Source organism: Bos indicus, chromosome 9 (assembly GCF_029378745.1).
Source record: "Bos indicus isolate NIAB-ARS_2022 breed Sahiwal x Tharparkar chromosome 9, NIAB-ARS_B.indTharparkar_mat_pri_1.0, whole genome shotgun sequence".
NCBI lineage: Eukaryota > Metazoa > Chordata > Mammalia > Artiodactyla > Bovidae > Bos > Bos indicus.
This window is the reverse complement of record NC_091768.1, coordinates 104,464,117-104,479,089: the sequence shown is the minus strand read 5'-3', so window position 1 is coordinate 104,479,089 and position 14,973 is coordinate 104,464,117. Positions and strand designations below refer to the sequence as shown.

The 14,973-nt window shown below is 54.7% G+C and overlaps 1 protein-coding gene across 10 annotated transcripts in view; it reads right to left on the bottom strand.

Annotated features, from left to right (window-relative positions):
* Positions 1–14,973, bottom strand: part of FAM120B (family with sequence similarity 120 member B) — a 121,317-nt gene that overhangs the window by 55,483 nt on the left and 50,861 nt on the right. For 5 of the 10 annotated variants that reach the window (XM_070796587.1, XM_070796595.1, XM_070796586.1 and 2 more), the window contains 4 exons: positions 10,835–11,041; positions 9,397–9,505; positions 6,861–6,953; positions 10–61 (listed from right to left, as the gene is read on the bottom strand). In XM_070796587.1, the coding sequence (XP_070652688.1) occupies positions 21–61; positions 6,861–6,953; positions 9,397–9,505; positions 10,835–11,041 (450 nt within the window). In that variant the 3' untranslated portion in view covers positions 10–20. Of the gene's footprint in view, positions 1–9; positions 62–6,860; positions 6,954–9,396; positions 9,506–10,834; positions 11,042–14,973 lie in introns of those variants that run through there. The other 5 variants (XM_070796593.1, XM_070796592.1, XM_070796591.1 and 2 more) reach the window with 2 other exon arrangements.

Genomic DNA, 14,973 nt, shown 5'->3' with positions numbered 1-14,973 from the left:
TGGACTTACCCAGAAGATGATTAATATCTTCTCCACTGGTCAGGCTCATACTGTCTACTTCCTGTACCAAACAGATAACAAAACAAAAAATAAGAATTAAATTTCTCTAAAAATCAAACAGAAAAAAATGACACATTTCTAAATATGTACAAAAACAACATCTGAGTTGTATTTGGGCCAGAACTTTATTCTCTTTTTAGCTGTGGCCACCTGTCATTAAAATTTTGTTCCATAATTATTCATTAAAGTAGGAAGCAATTAATTAAGAGGCAGTCCTGTTGGTGGAAGGAAGCACTGTCAGAATTGCTCCCCTCAACTCCAGGGCCACCGTCTGCACGGCGTCTACATGGCCACTGCTGCCAGGGATGTTTGCAAATGGCCCTTCCCGTGCAGATGGCGCCTGGGATGTTCTGCCAAGAGCAGGAAAGTGCCAGGGTGGCTCCCTCTGCAGCAGAGCCCAAGGCTTCCCCATCCCTGCCCTCGGGGCTGCTGCCCACTTTCTGGCATCCCTAGGGTCAGAAAAGAACCATTCTACAAGTAAAACAGGTGATGGCTTTCCACATTTAAAACGTAACACTTTTCCAGCAAAAGTGATGGGCAGCCTCGTCACCTGCACCCCCCAGGAGGGTGACAAGAAGGGGTCACAGCAGTGGCCAGAATGAGGTTTCCAGGCAGCGTCCTTGTTATCACAGATGATCAGAGGCAGCTTTACAACAGCTCAGGCCTCCTAGGAATCACCACTGAGAAGTGAAAATCCGAAGAAATCACAGGCAAATTTGTAGCTACCAGCTGTGGAATTTAACACATCATTTCTCACCAACTGCATGAAGAGGTTAAACGTTCTCACTTTAGCTCCTGGCCAGCATTTTAAAAGTTCCGAAAGCTTTGATGTTCACCCCTTGGTGAATAGAGGTTCACACCTCTGCTGGTCCCAGGTCCCCACCCTTGTCTCATTGGCTCCCAGCCCAGAAAGGCTCCCAGCCCTCAGTTCTCACCTCTCTGCCCGGCCCAAATGGAGCGGCTCACCTCTCATCAGGTCAGGGGGCCTAGGAGCAGCCATGGGAAACCTGCTTGTTAACTCTGTCCTGAAAATAGTGACAACTTTCTGCTTGGACTGCTTGAGTATCTCCAAAAAATACTATAAAAGGGGCTGAAAAGTAGATAGAACACAGCAAAAAAAGTGCTGGCTAAGTAAAGACGACATCATTCAACCACATTAAGAAGGTGAAAAAATGGATTACCTGACCTGAAAAAACATGTTCCTGTTCTAATAAAAGACTTAATGTACACAAGCGTGTGTGTATAAAACATGTTGTGTGTAGAAACATACGTGCACTGCAAACATTTTCTGAGCACCTTCCGTATCGGGCAACACCAAGGACACATGCTCTGCTTGCTTGCATGTGTCTTGTCAGACCTTCCAGTTTCTCCCCCATCCCAACTCCTGAATTCCCACGTCTGATACCAAAGCAGCACTCACCACCTCCCTCTGCCTCCACCCTGAGGCCCCCAGAGGAGTGTTTCAGCCCCAAACCCTCTGGCACTGGCACCCCTGGACTTTGGTGGGACTCCTGCAGCCCCCACAGAGCAGGGGTTTCCTCAGAGGCCACCTGGCAACTGTCTGCCCTGAGCCTAAAGGGAAAGCACCCCAGGGTGGCAGACCAGCGCGGGAACCACTGGCACCTGACCTCCGGCCTCGCTTGCAGAGCTGATGGTCCCTTAGGTCCACAAGTCGACCTGGATCCTGCGATCTACAGGAGGTTCGGCAGTGGGACCCGCCGGGCCCAGAGCTCAGGTCACCAGCGGAGCAGAAGGACTGGGGAGACAGCACATTCCCCCCAGGGCCTCTGCTCTACCAATGTGCTTGATGCCCGCGAGCGGGCTGGACAACTCACCAGACACACAGGCCTTGCTGGCATGCGTCCTCGAACCCTCTCGTCAGCCCGAAGTGGTGGCGGCCCTGGCCTTGTGCTCTGGCAGGTGACACCTCCTTCCCTGGCCTCCCAGACCTACCCTTTCCCAGAACCTCAGACCCTGCCAAACCGATGGGGAGATCGCCAGGCACCAGCTGCCTGCCTGTCCTCTAGTCCAGGCCCAGGGGGACACAAGGCCCTCAGCACGATCTGCTCACTCTCTGACTTGCATCATCAACAGCATTCAGTCTGACCTCAGCCTCCACGGGGCCCCGTCCATACAAGCAGGACATGGTACATGGGCAGCCCCTGGAGCTGCTCCCCAAGGAGCCTGCCGTCCAGTTAACGAGGGCACCGAGAGAAGACCCCTGCGGTCCAGTTACGAGGGCACCGAGAGAAGACCCCTGCCGTTCAGTTACGAGGGCTCCTAGAGAAGACCACTGCCGTCCAGTTACGAGGGCTCCTAGAGAAGACCGCTGCCGTCCAGTTACGAGGGCTCCTGGAGAAGACCCCTGCCATCCAGTTACGAGGGCTCCTGGAGAAGACCCCTGCCACCTAGTTACGAGGGCTCCAAGAGAAGACCCGGGTGGTCTAGTTGCGAGGGCTCTTAGAGAAGACCCCTGCCGTCTAGTTATGAAGGCTCTCAGGAGAAGACCCCTGCCCAGGGAGCCAGGGCTGACGTGAGTGAGGGTCTGCTCTTCCACCCTAAGGAAGTCTCTGTTTCCTAATTTGCATGAGGAGAGATTCCTAGACACCACTGTCTGCCAACAGAATCTGAAGATCTGTTTACTGTAGATCCAAGGAAAAGAGTTCCTCCTTCGATGTTAACATGCCCCTGACAGCTCTGCCATCACAGGGAAGTAAGGAGGAAGCCAATATTCACACCTTTGCTTCCCTGGCCGGTGACCAGAGGAAATACTGACCAGGCCGAGGGCAAGGGCCTGGGAAGGGCTTGGTGTTTAAGCGATGGCTTCTGGGCACACGCTCAATGATGGCTGAAACCACACAGGCCAAACCTGCAGTCAGCGTGCTTTGTTTCCTTGCTTTACTTCATGATTAAAAAACAGCTTTGCTGCTGCTGCTGCTAAGTTGCTTCAGTCGTGTCCGACTCTGTGCGACCCCACAGACAGCAGCCCACCAGGCTCCCCTGTCCCTGGGACTCTCCAGGCAAGAACACCGGAGTGGGTTGCCATTTCCCTCTCCAATGCATGAAAGTGAAAAGCGAAAAGCTTTAACTGAGGTATGGTAGACTTTGCTTTTTAACAGGAAAAAACTCTAATAGGACAGGTCAATGTAAAAACATTAAGAGAAACTGTAGATTCAATGCAGGAGAAGAGCAAGATCAAGAAGAGACCATTGTGACCCATGGAGGCCCAGGATATCAGTCTCTTCCCTCCAGGTCAGAGGTCAGGGAGAGCCCTGGGGGTGCTGCCTTTGTAGAACTCCAGGCAGCCTCTACTTGTCTGGACCCGAGTGAAGTAAGAAAAGAAAGGCTGTAGTGTGTACTGTTCTACAGACTTCAAATTCAAGGCCCACCAGGTCCAAGTCCCCCGGCGCAGGCAGTGCAAGGCCTGCTCCTGACGGCGTGTCCCCAGGACACGGCCCGTCCCCTGCACTCACCCCGCAGGCTTGCTGTCCCGCCGCAAAACAGCAGCAGCAGAGACCTTGGGGCTTGGAGCAGAAGGGCCCCAGGGCACCAGGCTGACGCCCGTGAGGAGGCCCAGGGAGGCGCAGGAGTGGGCTGAGGGGAGGCCTGTCAGTGGGCTGCTGGGGTCGGCCACATGCGCCCCCAGGCACTGCTGGTCCCAGGGTGTGTGCCCCCTGCGGTCATGGCCTTGCCCACCTGTGCCCGGCTCGGCCTGCCGCCTCCCCACGGGGCTCTCCCGAAGCCCGAGCCAAGGAGCAAGGAAGGCGGCTGTTCTCACCTACTCGATGGGAGCTCGACCGGGAGATGGCCAGGCAGGCGCTCTGGGTGGCTTTCCCTCCGCGTGCGAAGCTGGGGCGCGGGCTCTGGAGGAGGGCCAAGCTGGCCGGGTCGGGTCGGGCAGCGGAACGACCGTGGCCCCTCCACGCTCCGCTGGGCCTGGCTCTGGGCATCAGCATCTCACTGGTACAGGGATGGGGCTCGGCACCGCCACTGCTCCCAGCCCACGGCACACCCCGAGGCCCCCGGGCCAGCACAGAGGCCAGGTCCAGTGAGGACCGCATCGCCTCCCCGCGCTGTGCCACGGGCTCCAGGCATGACTGACCGGCGCCTCTCCCGCATTTGCCTGGGCACCACAGTGGGAGCAGCTGCTGCGGCTCCTGCTCCAGGCCGTGGCCCTGCCCCAGCCCCTCTCCTCAGAGTCCCTCTCCTCGTCAGACCCCCTCTCCTCATCAGACCCCCTCTCCTCCTCAGAGCCCATCTCCTCAGAGCCCCTCTCCTCCTCACAGCCCCTCTCCTCCTCAGAGCCACTCTCCTCAGAGTTCCTCTCCTCACAGCCCCTCTCTTCAGAGCCCCTCTCCTCCTCACAGCCCCTCTCCCCCTCAGAGCCCCTCTCTTCAGAGCCACTCTCCTCAGAGTTCCTCTCCTCACAGCCCCTCTCTTCAGAGCCCCTCTCCTCCTCAGAGCCCATCTCCTCAGAGCCCCTCTCCTCCTCACAGCCCCTCTCCCCCTCAGAGCCCCTCTCTTCAGAGCCACTCTCCTCAGAGTTCCTCTCCTCACAGCCCCTCTCCCCCTCAGAGCCCCTCTCTTCAGAGCCACTCTCCTCAGAGTTCCTCTCCTCACAGCCCCTCTCTTCAGAGCCCCTCTCCTCCTCACAGCCTCTCCTCCTCACAGCCCCTCTCCTCCTCACAGGCCCTCTCCTCAGAGTCCCTCTCCTCAGAGTTCCTCTCCTCACAGCCCCTCTCTTCAGAGCCCCTCTCCTCCTCAGAGCCCATCTCCTCCTCACAGACCCTCTCCTCCTCACAGACCCTCTCCTCACAGCCTGTCTCCTCAGAGCTGCGTAAGGTGCCGGAGGCCAGGGTGAGCCCTGCCTTTCTCCTTCTGGGCCTACACGTCTCCAGGTCCCTCTTTCCCTCAGAAACCCCTTCCCCGGACTTCCCTGCTGGTCCAGCAGTTAAGAATCTGCCCACCAATCCAGGGACGTGGGTTCGACCCCTAGTGTGGGAAAACCCTACGAGCTGCAGGGCAGCTGAGCCCGTGAGCCGCAACTAGAGAAAGCCCTCGCTCAGTGATGGTGAAATCTGCCCACCAATCCAGGGACGTGGGTTCGACCCCTAGTGTGGGAAGACCCTACGAGCTGCAGGGCAGCTGAGCCCGTGAGCCGCAACTAGAGAAAGCCCTCGCTCAGTGATGGTGACCTAATGAAGCCAAAAATAGATCAATAAAATTCAAAACCAAAACCACCTTGCCCTGGCTTCTCTGAGGAGGGCCGTCGTTCTTAAAGTTACCAGCAGAGATTCTCCACGCACCACTGCCCAACTGGGGGCCGTGTCCCTACACACCGTCCGTGTGAGGACAGACGGGGACCCCCTTCCGCCCCCACCCCCGTGTCAGAGGGACTTGCCCTCAACTGTGAGTCCACAGCACTGGGGTGCCCCTCTGACTCCAGGGTTGACACAGACCTGCCTACATGTGGGAGCCCTGCCTGGGTCTAGTCGTCAACCTTAGCCCCTTCTCAACTGGAAATCCTCTCAGACACACTTGGAACCGTGGAAAAGCTGGTATTTCCCTACTCTCGGTAACACTGCGCTACGTAACTGTCCAGACCACTTGGCTGGCACTGGGGAAGGGAACCTGTGCTTGCCCCGGACGGCGGCTCCTAAGGGGTGGGCACCACTGACTGCTCAGCCAGCCTGCCTGGAGGCCTCGGGGGGCACTGGGAGGCGTGACTGGGGAGCAGAGGCTGAAGGGGAAGCAGGGTCAAAGGAACAGCTGCAGCACCTGTGACTAACTGTGGGGGCTTCTCTCTCCTCCAGGGGTGGGGCCTCATGGAACCCTACTGTGGACCCCAAATATCCGCTAAGTGTGCAGATCCTTCAAGAACCAGCAGGAGGAACGCAGCCCTCACAGGCCACCCGTGGGACCAGGGTCGTGCTGCCGTGATGACTGGCAGCAGTCACACACAGCAACGAGAGGCCGGTGCACGGCACACATCTCAAAGGTCGCAAAAGTAACAGGAAAATTACAGGTGTTTGCATTTGGAAAAGTAAAACTAGAAATCTTAGGTAATTCAAAAGTCTATTACAGTTTGGCTCTCAAAACTGCAGAGAATCTGAATTTAAATACTGATATGAGTTTTTCAGTGTATTTAAAGTGTAAATTACTATATACGAAATTTATCCTCCTGTTTTAAACCAGGTGTCTGCATCACACATGCAGGAAAAGACTCACCCTGCTTCCCAGGTCACATTCTGAGGCTCCTGGGTTCCTCACAAGATGTAAGGAAATGCTGATACTGGCAGAATGCTACTTTCTGCGTTATTTCATTAGAAGGATGTACGTGCATATAGGGGCTTCCCGGGTAGTGCTAGTGGTAGAGAACCCATCTGCCGATGCAGGCGGCTCAGGTTCCATCCCTGGGTCGGGAAGATCCCCAGGAGGAGGCCACGGCAGCTCCTTCCAGTATTCCTGCTGGAGAGCCCCATGGACAGAGGAGCCTGGGGGACTACAGTCCACGGGGTCACAGAGAGTCAGACACGACTGAGTGACTTAGCACGCACGCACGTGCGTATGTAACCTTCACAGGAGCTTTCGAGTAAATTACAAAACTGGGTCTTGGGCAGCTGAACGAATTAACAGAAGATGAATCAGGCGGCAGGCTGGCGCCCAGCATGGCGACTGCCTCTGCACTTGAGCAGGCGGGGCTCCCAGGCCTGTGTATTTTCCTGCTCACTCGCTTGCAAACATACAACCTACTCCCAAGCAGCCACGAGGCAGGCCTAGAACGCCCTTGGGCCTCTTACCTGGCCCCTGGTCCCTCCAGTGCTGTCCGTGGCCAGACCGGCTGTACCCGGAGCTTGTCCCGTGGGAGCTGGATCCCTGTCGGCCCCACCGCCCTGTGGGGACACGCGACGGCATGTCAGCAGCTACACGCGCCTAACCCCCGTGGCAGTTGTTCTTAGGAGTGAGCAAGGTGGCCCTGGGCTGGTAGCTTTCAAACTCCTGGCGTACCTTCCGTCAGAGGGAAAGCCCATGAAAGATGCAGGCTCTGGGGCCGGCCTGGGTGCCCAGGAGAGTCTGTGCTGGTGATGAGCAGGGTGCTCTGTTAGGTGCCTCCAGGCAGGGCTTCCTCCGTCAGCTGCCCTGGGCAGTGGACCAGACGCTGCTGTGCCCGGAGTTAGAAGCCCAGGCCCGCAATGCTGGCCACCAGCCCGTGGGCTCTGGGACACAGCAGGCCTGAGCAGGCTGCCCTCTCCCAGCTCTTCATGAGCTTCATCAGCACGTAAGCCACCCATCCTCAATTCCTCTCCTAAAGCCCTAAAACCTGCTGCCCTCTGCTTGACTCTACTGGAACGCAGCACTAGCAACTCGAAGTACAAATTTAAATGTGATTTTAAATAGTATCTTGGTACTTCCTGCTGCTCTATAAAGAAAGGAGGCTGAGCCTGCCCAGTACTGGCCTCAAGGTGAACCAGTGCTCGGTGGACACAGGTGGGCGACTCCTCGCTGGCCCAGCACCGTGACCACTGCCCTCCAAACGCACTCTGACCTGGGTGCTGCCTGGAAGGTACCAGGACAAGTGTCCCTGGCACAGCCCTGTCCAGGAGGAGGCAGCGTTTGGTACAGGTAACCGAGGATGCGGGGCTGGGTTCAAGGGGCCAAGTTCTGCCGCCAAGAACCTGCGTGGTGTTGGTGGGTCACTGGGGCACAGAGGACTGAATCGAAGAACCTCAGGCTGTTAACAGTTTCCTCCATAACCTGGGATAACACGACAGGCCCGCCCCAGGCTGCCATCTGTACGGACACTTCACCAGAGAGCAGTCACAGTTTCCTGTCCCTACTAGGAGCCACTGGACGGCAGCTTTAAGCACACACCTGACATGTGGGCGACCACAGGCCTTAAACAAAACCTGTCCCACACGTGGGCCTCCTGGGCCCGAGCACCCAACTCTGACGTGCAGCAAGAGGTTCAGGAGTTCGCCTCCCAGCAACCACCGTGGCTGAAGCAGGCTGCATCCTGCCGTCTGCATGTCTGTAGCCAGCCCGCCCCTGCTCTGCGGACAACTGCACCACTGACGGGAATCCTGGGCCAGAGCTCGCGGGACACATGGTCTGAGTGACGCGGCCAAGAGATGCAGGGAACAGGTGATGCAGAGAGAACGTTGCCTATTTACTTTGCAAGGAATCAACTTCTGCTTTGCTCCAGGCGGCAGGAGAAAGGTCAGGGACGGCGAGAGGGTGAGGCCAGGGGGGTCTGTCCCACAGGAGCCAGGAGGGACTGAAGCCACTGCACACGGCGCTGATGGGCAGGAGCTGGACACCACCCCGGGGCCTTACTGACCTCAGGGCACAACGTCTCTCGGAGCGAAACGTGCAAGGCTGGTGTGAGAACCAGGACAGTCTTGGGGTAGGGATTTGGGGTAATTCTCTTATTCTGTCACCATAGCACCAGGACTGCTACAGTGACAGTTACAGATCCTACCCAAATGAGGACATGGGAACATGATTAAACTGAACTCATTAACACAACAAGGTACTGAACAAGATGCCCAACTTCACTGATAAAGAAGCACCCAGTGAAGGAGATAGGCTTTTTCACCTATCAAATTACTGAGAAAAGCAAATGTAAGCGATGTCAAGGATGCACTCAACGGAAACTCTTAATCCTGCTGGTGAAGGTGTGCAGGGACCATGTGCTTTTAGAAAACAAGGTGGCAACGTTAATCTAAAATCTGATGATGTCTGGATCTGTAATTCTGTGAACAAGGAACTCTACCCTAAGGAAACACACATACACAAAACCATCATGCGTAAAAAGAAAACCGGAAGCTTGAGGCAGGGAAGCTATCAGGCAAACGCCACACATGCAGAGGTGGGGATTCTGTTGAGAGGAGCCTGAGCACTGTGACTGTGCTGGAAGGCGAGTGCCCAGGCAGAGAGGCCACACACCGAGCACACTCACAGTGAGACAAACACAAAGACACTGTCAACAGCAAACATCTGTTATCTTCAGGGGCAGATATAAAGGTTGTTTCGGTTTCAGTGTAATTAAAACAACCCTTTTTAGTTATGTTCTTTATATTCTGAGTTCTTCTCATATCATGAGAAAAAATAAACCCAAACCTTTGTCAAATAAAGACCCATCAACCCAGTGGCGCGCACTCTAGGGCCTCCTGGAGAGCAGGCGAAGCCCCAGGGCAGGGCCCTCAGCCCTCTGCACACGCGGCCTCTGCAGACTCTCTCCTGCGGGGCCAGAACCTAACCACTCAGCAGCACGTGAGCTTCCTCCCACTGCGCCAGCCTCTGAGCTGCACGCAGGGCCAAGGGGCCAGGACCCACCTGCGTGGTGTGGACGCCAGTGCCGCCTGCTGACGATTGGTCTGCTCTCCTTCCCACAGGCCTTGCACACGACCGACTTCAGGGTGTGGAATCTGGTGACGTGGGACCTCTGCAAACAGATGAGTCGGCAGAGCAGTGTCAGACACAGCAGGCGCTCGGGAGACACAGCAACGGGGAGGGCAGCGCCTGCCCGCCATGCTACAGCCGGCAGGAGTCCCAGAAGCTGGTCCTCACCCGCGCGACCTGCTAGGAGCAGCAGCACACCTATGTCTGCAGTGAGACAAGTGTCTGCAGAAGGGCCTCAGGCCTGCGGGGGTGTCTACACCCTACCACCGACTGCACTGAGGACCCCCCTGCTGGCGACGTCATCACTTCAGTCCCCACTGGATCCAAGACAGCGGGCAGACAGAGCGATTCCGCTGACAGTGCAGGGATGGGCAACCTTCCCAGCCGCCTCTGGGCGGCTGCATGCTCACCCGTCTGTAGGCAGCTTTCATGGAGCAGAAAGTGTAGCCCTTGACCGTCTGCACTGGCTCCAGATGTGAGATGGGTCTGCGGGGGTGATGTGCGGGCAGTGGCATGAGCCTGGCCTACTGTTACTTTCACTGATTCGGTACTAAAGCCGCAGTCATGGGACATTTTTGCCAGTACTCTGCTTTTGCTGGATGTACCTGATTTTGGCTGCTTCTAAATTCTGAACACTTACAGTCCTGTGACACCCTGAATTGTCTCTGCGTGAAACAGTGATGCCAACACATTAACATTTTCTGTCTGATGCATAAGGCGTGGAATGCCACCCGGTCACTGACCGGTCAGCTCTCGCCCATCACAGTAGCTCTCGCCCATCACAGTAGCTCTCGCCCACCACAGGGTCCCATGGGTACTGACACTTGTTTCAAACGAGCCGGGCTATAGCTTGACTTGGAAATCTTCCAGGAACCACGCAGCAACTGTACTTACAGAGCTAGGGTGGTGGCGAGCAGCCCCACTAAACTGCTGGCCTTAAAGGAACACATCACCACCACGCCGATTGAATCGCCCTGACACCTGCACAGGGAGGTCTGCAGGGAGTGCACACTCTTCATTCAAATGGGGAAAAGGAGAAAAGGTGCTCGGAAATATAAAATGTGTAAGACGGTGGGATGCCGCTCACCCGCCTCCACACAATCTCGAGGAAGCTCACGATGTGATCCTCAGGCCAGGGGCACAGGCTGTCCAGGGCAGCCGCCAGCAACCTTGCTGATTTCTGGGTGAGTTTCAGAACTCCTCAGTGCGGGTTTCTGGGGTCTCCTTCAGGGTCACCCCTGAAGGAGTGACTGTGAGGACAGTGCTGCTGACCCGTGACCTCCAGCCAAGGACCCTAAATTTTCACGATGCATTTGAACGACTGACTTCAAACCTACTACCTTCTCTAATGTGAAGAGGACTGTGGACTCACGTTCTGCTCCACGAGCACCTCTGCAGTGTACCCTTTCTCAGACTGCAGGTACTTCTGATGAAACAGCTTCCCGTCGAACAGGTGCCAGGGCATGAAGTCAGCCATCTCCCAGGGGGAGCCGCAGGCACCATTGACCAGCACCAGGGTGGTGAGACCACGCACCAGGAGGGTGGCCAGCTGCACAGCTCTGGGGTCGATGTGGTCGAGCTGCAGAGGCAAATGTGGGGAGAAGGTGAGGAGGCAGCCCTCACACGGGGAACCAGAGCTCCCCCAACATGGCTGGCGGCTCACACAGGGAACCAGAGCTCCCCCAACATGGCTGGTGGCTCACACGGGGACCAGAGCTCCCCCAACACGGCTGGCAGCTCACACGGGGACCAGAGCTCCCCAACATGGCTGGTGGCTCACACGGGGAACCAGAGCTCCCCCAACACGACTGGTGGCTCAGGCCCCGCGCCCACAAGGCCAGGACCAGCTCTCCACACAGATGCCCTCGGGGCAGCAAAGCTCCGTTCTGCCAGGAAGGTGAATGGATCGCAGCCTTGGGCCCACCAGGAAAATTTCTTTAAAAGCAAAGGCAGGAACTTCCCTGGTGGTACAGAGTCTGCCTGCCAATGCCAGGAACACGGGTTTGATTCCTGGTCAGGGAGAGTCCACATACTGCAGAAAACTGAGCCCACACTCTATAGCCCAGGTTCCGCAGTAGGAAAAGCCACCACTGTTAAGAGCCCGCACACGCAACAAAGAGCAGCCCCTCACCACGAATGAAGGAGACCTGTGCATAGCAATAAAGACCCAACACTGCCAAAAATAAACACAAAAAGAAAACCAACTTTGCAAGGGAAAAAAGAAAATAAAAAGGAAAGGCGGAGAGGCCAAGACAGGGTCATTCTGGACACTGATGAGTCACTGAGTTCTAACCATGAGCATTACTATAAAATTCCACATAAATGTCTGTCATTTAAGAACAAAATGGCTTATTATTGCACAGGGTTGATGGGCTGGTTCAGTTCACTTGCTCAGTGGTGTCCAACTTTGCAGCCCCATGGACTGCAGCACGCCAGGCCTCCCTGTCCATCACCAACTCCCGGAGTTTACTCAAACTCATGTGCATTGAGTCAGTGAAGACATCCAACCATCTCATCCTGTGTCATCCCCTTCTGCCTTCCATCTTTCCCAGCATCAGGGTCTTTTCTAGTGAGTCAGTTTTTCGCATCAGGTGGCCCAAAGTATTGGAGTTTCAGCTTCAGCATCAGTCCTTCCAATGAATATTCAGGACTGATGTCCTTTAGGATGGACTGGTTGGATCTCCTTGTAGGCCAAGGGACTCTCAAGAGTCTTCTCCAACATCACAGTTCAAAAGCATCAATTCTTCCGCACTCAGCTTTCTTTACAATCCAACTCTCACATCCATACATGACTACTGGAAAAACCAAAGCTTTGACTAGACCGACCTTTGTTGGCAAAGATGGGCTGATAGTTCTTACAAATTAACATCACACCCATACAAAATTTTTATTTTGTTGTCAAACCTCCTTCCTGTTCTTGGACACTGTGGGGGCTCCATATGGTAGGAACAGGCAGAGATATCGTTTGCCTCAGTCGCTCATGTTTTTGGCATTTGTGGTCTGTGCTGGCCATAAACAGTGAACTGACCACAAGCAAGTGTCCACAGGATTTTATTAAGGGAAGTTCCACTCAGTCTGTCAGCATCAGGTGGATCTGTATTGCTCAAAGTTAATAGTAGCGATTTTCAACATCCTTACGCACCTGACATAGTTCACAAAACTGAAATAAACCAGGAAAAGGACCGCAGTTTCATCCCTTTTCTAAGTCGTGTTTCATTTCCCTGCTGAAAGAAACGTGGTCGCAACCCCTCAGTGGATCGGGGTCTCACCAGGCTACTGAGCTCTCGCTGCCATCAGCATTTTGCCCCCACTGCCTATTTCCAGCCATGGAGCCCTGCCCTGTGTGCCCACACACGGTACTGTCCGTATCAAAAGGCACTGCCCAGGCCAGCGGCGGGGCCCCAGGTGGGACTTGAATTTAAGTGCAGTAAGGTTAATTGCTCTCTCAGATGCCCCAGCCACTTCAAGTGTTCAGAAGCCTGCCTGACCCTGTGGGACGGCTATGATCTCGGGCCCTACTCTCCACCTCCTTCACCCCCTGCAGTGCCTGGCCCCGAGGCAGCACTGTGGGCCGTGTGAAGGGGGCAGCTCAGCCCCAGGTCAGCACACCCAAGGCTACTCAAGGTCCGCTGAACCAATGCAGATGTTACGTACTTACTGAGGGCTGGTGTCGGGGGCCGGCGTGAGGCACTCCGCCCATGGCAAAGGTCATGAGGAAGGAGGCTTAACATAGGCAAAGGCGGGATCGAGCCTCAGGAGTCCCCCTGGAAATTCTCGAGCATCTACCTCCATAACCAGAGCCTGCCTACTTTACTACTTTGTGCTCTCCCCTACACCTCTGACTTTACGGGGGGCTGTTTCCCACCACCTCTTTCAGAGAAGGAGTTAACTTAGAGCTCCAGTTAATAATAATTCCTGGGCATGACAAGAGTGTTTCAACCTACAAACTCCTCTGAAGGTTCTCTAGCCTGCCTGACAGGCTTGTCCGGCCACATGTGATTGCTCACAGCCTCCCAACCGTGAGAGGCACGAGATGCTTTAAACCTTCTAAAAACAGGTTCCTTAGAAAAGTTAGAAAACTATTAGTATAAGTATAATGGGCTGATTAGAAATTGTATTGGTGAAGGGTTTTTCATTTGTTGAGCCAATGTTTGTTGCTAAGTCTCCACATCCCCTGCCCTTACACACATTAATGAATATATAGAAGAAATAAGTATTAACTTTTGATATTAATCATGTTAGACCTTAAGCTAAGTAAATTCTTTCCTTAACTAAAACCTACTACACCCTCACCCTATAGGAATGTAACTTTATTTGGGTGGCGTCTGTTTTAAGAATAATCACCCTTGGAGAAAAAAGTGTTCTGGTTGACTGACCACTGTCACAAGGAGAGGGTCATAAATTGTCAGCAGGCCCCCTGGCCAGAAGATGATGTAACACCCCTAAGACCTCTGTATACATTTGTATGAAGCACCTGACTTTAATAAAAGTCAGGACTGCTGTCCCCACGTGACTTTTGTATAACATCTCAGTGTATAAAAACAGACTCTGGAAAATAAAGAATTGGGATCAGTTCCTCGAAATACTGGTCTCCCCATGTCGCACTCTCTCTCACTCTGGCTGAGTCTCCATCTGGAGCGCGGAACCCGCCATGCTTACTAATTATGCCTGGGCTTCTAAGATCCGACCGGGGAGGCCTCAGTGCCTCCTCTCCTTCGGGAGAACGGAAGGACGCCTGCGGCCTACGTAAGTGGTGCAAGCTTCCTGTCTTGAAGTTTTATTGGTCTCCCGCGTAAACCAAGCTACTCAGCCTCTTTTCTCCACTGAATTTTCCTACTGAGCTATCCTCATTCTATTACTCTTTATATCTTTGATGAATATTTAAATAGTCGCTGAAGCCGTCTCCCCTTCGAATATCCTGGATCAGCCGGGGCTGGACCCCGGCAGGCTGGGGGCAATTCTCTCATGAAGTAGGTTTTCCTGTAAGAGAATCAATTTCTTCATTTCTTATACACTTCTCTGTTGCTTTTAAAGTAAAATTTAATAGAAGTAAACCACCTCCCAAAACAGAGATCCTCTGCAGACCATCTGAATTTTCAAACAAACCAGGCGACAAGCACCTGGGCCACAAAGCAAGTGGCATTAGCGCCACGGAAGCTGCCAGTCACCCCGCGGCCCGAGGGTGGTGCTACCCGACGACTCAGGTGTGGACAGGCCCGCTCGCCAGCGAGTGACAGACGAACTACACAGCAGGCTCGGGCTTCTCGGGGCTGAAGCTGGGGCGTCTCTGGTTGTTCACCCTCCGCGCTGTTACACACCAAGTGTGCAGTGCTGGGGTTTCTACACTGTTCACCCTCCGGGCTGTTATACACCATTGTGTGCAGTGCTGGGGTTTCTACATTGCTCACCCTCCGGGCTGTTATACACCATTGTGTGCAGTGCTGGGGTTTCTACACTGCTCACCCTCCGGGCTGTTATACACCATTGTGTGCAGTGCTGGGGTTTCTACAC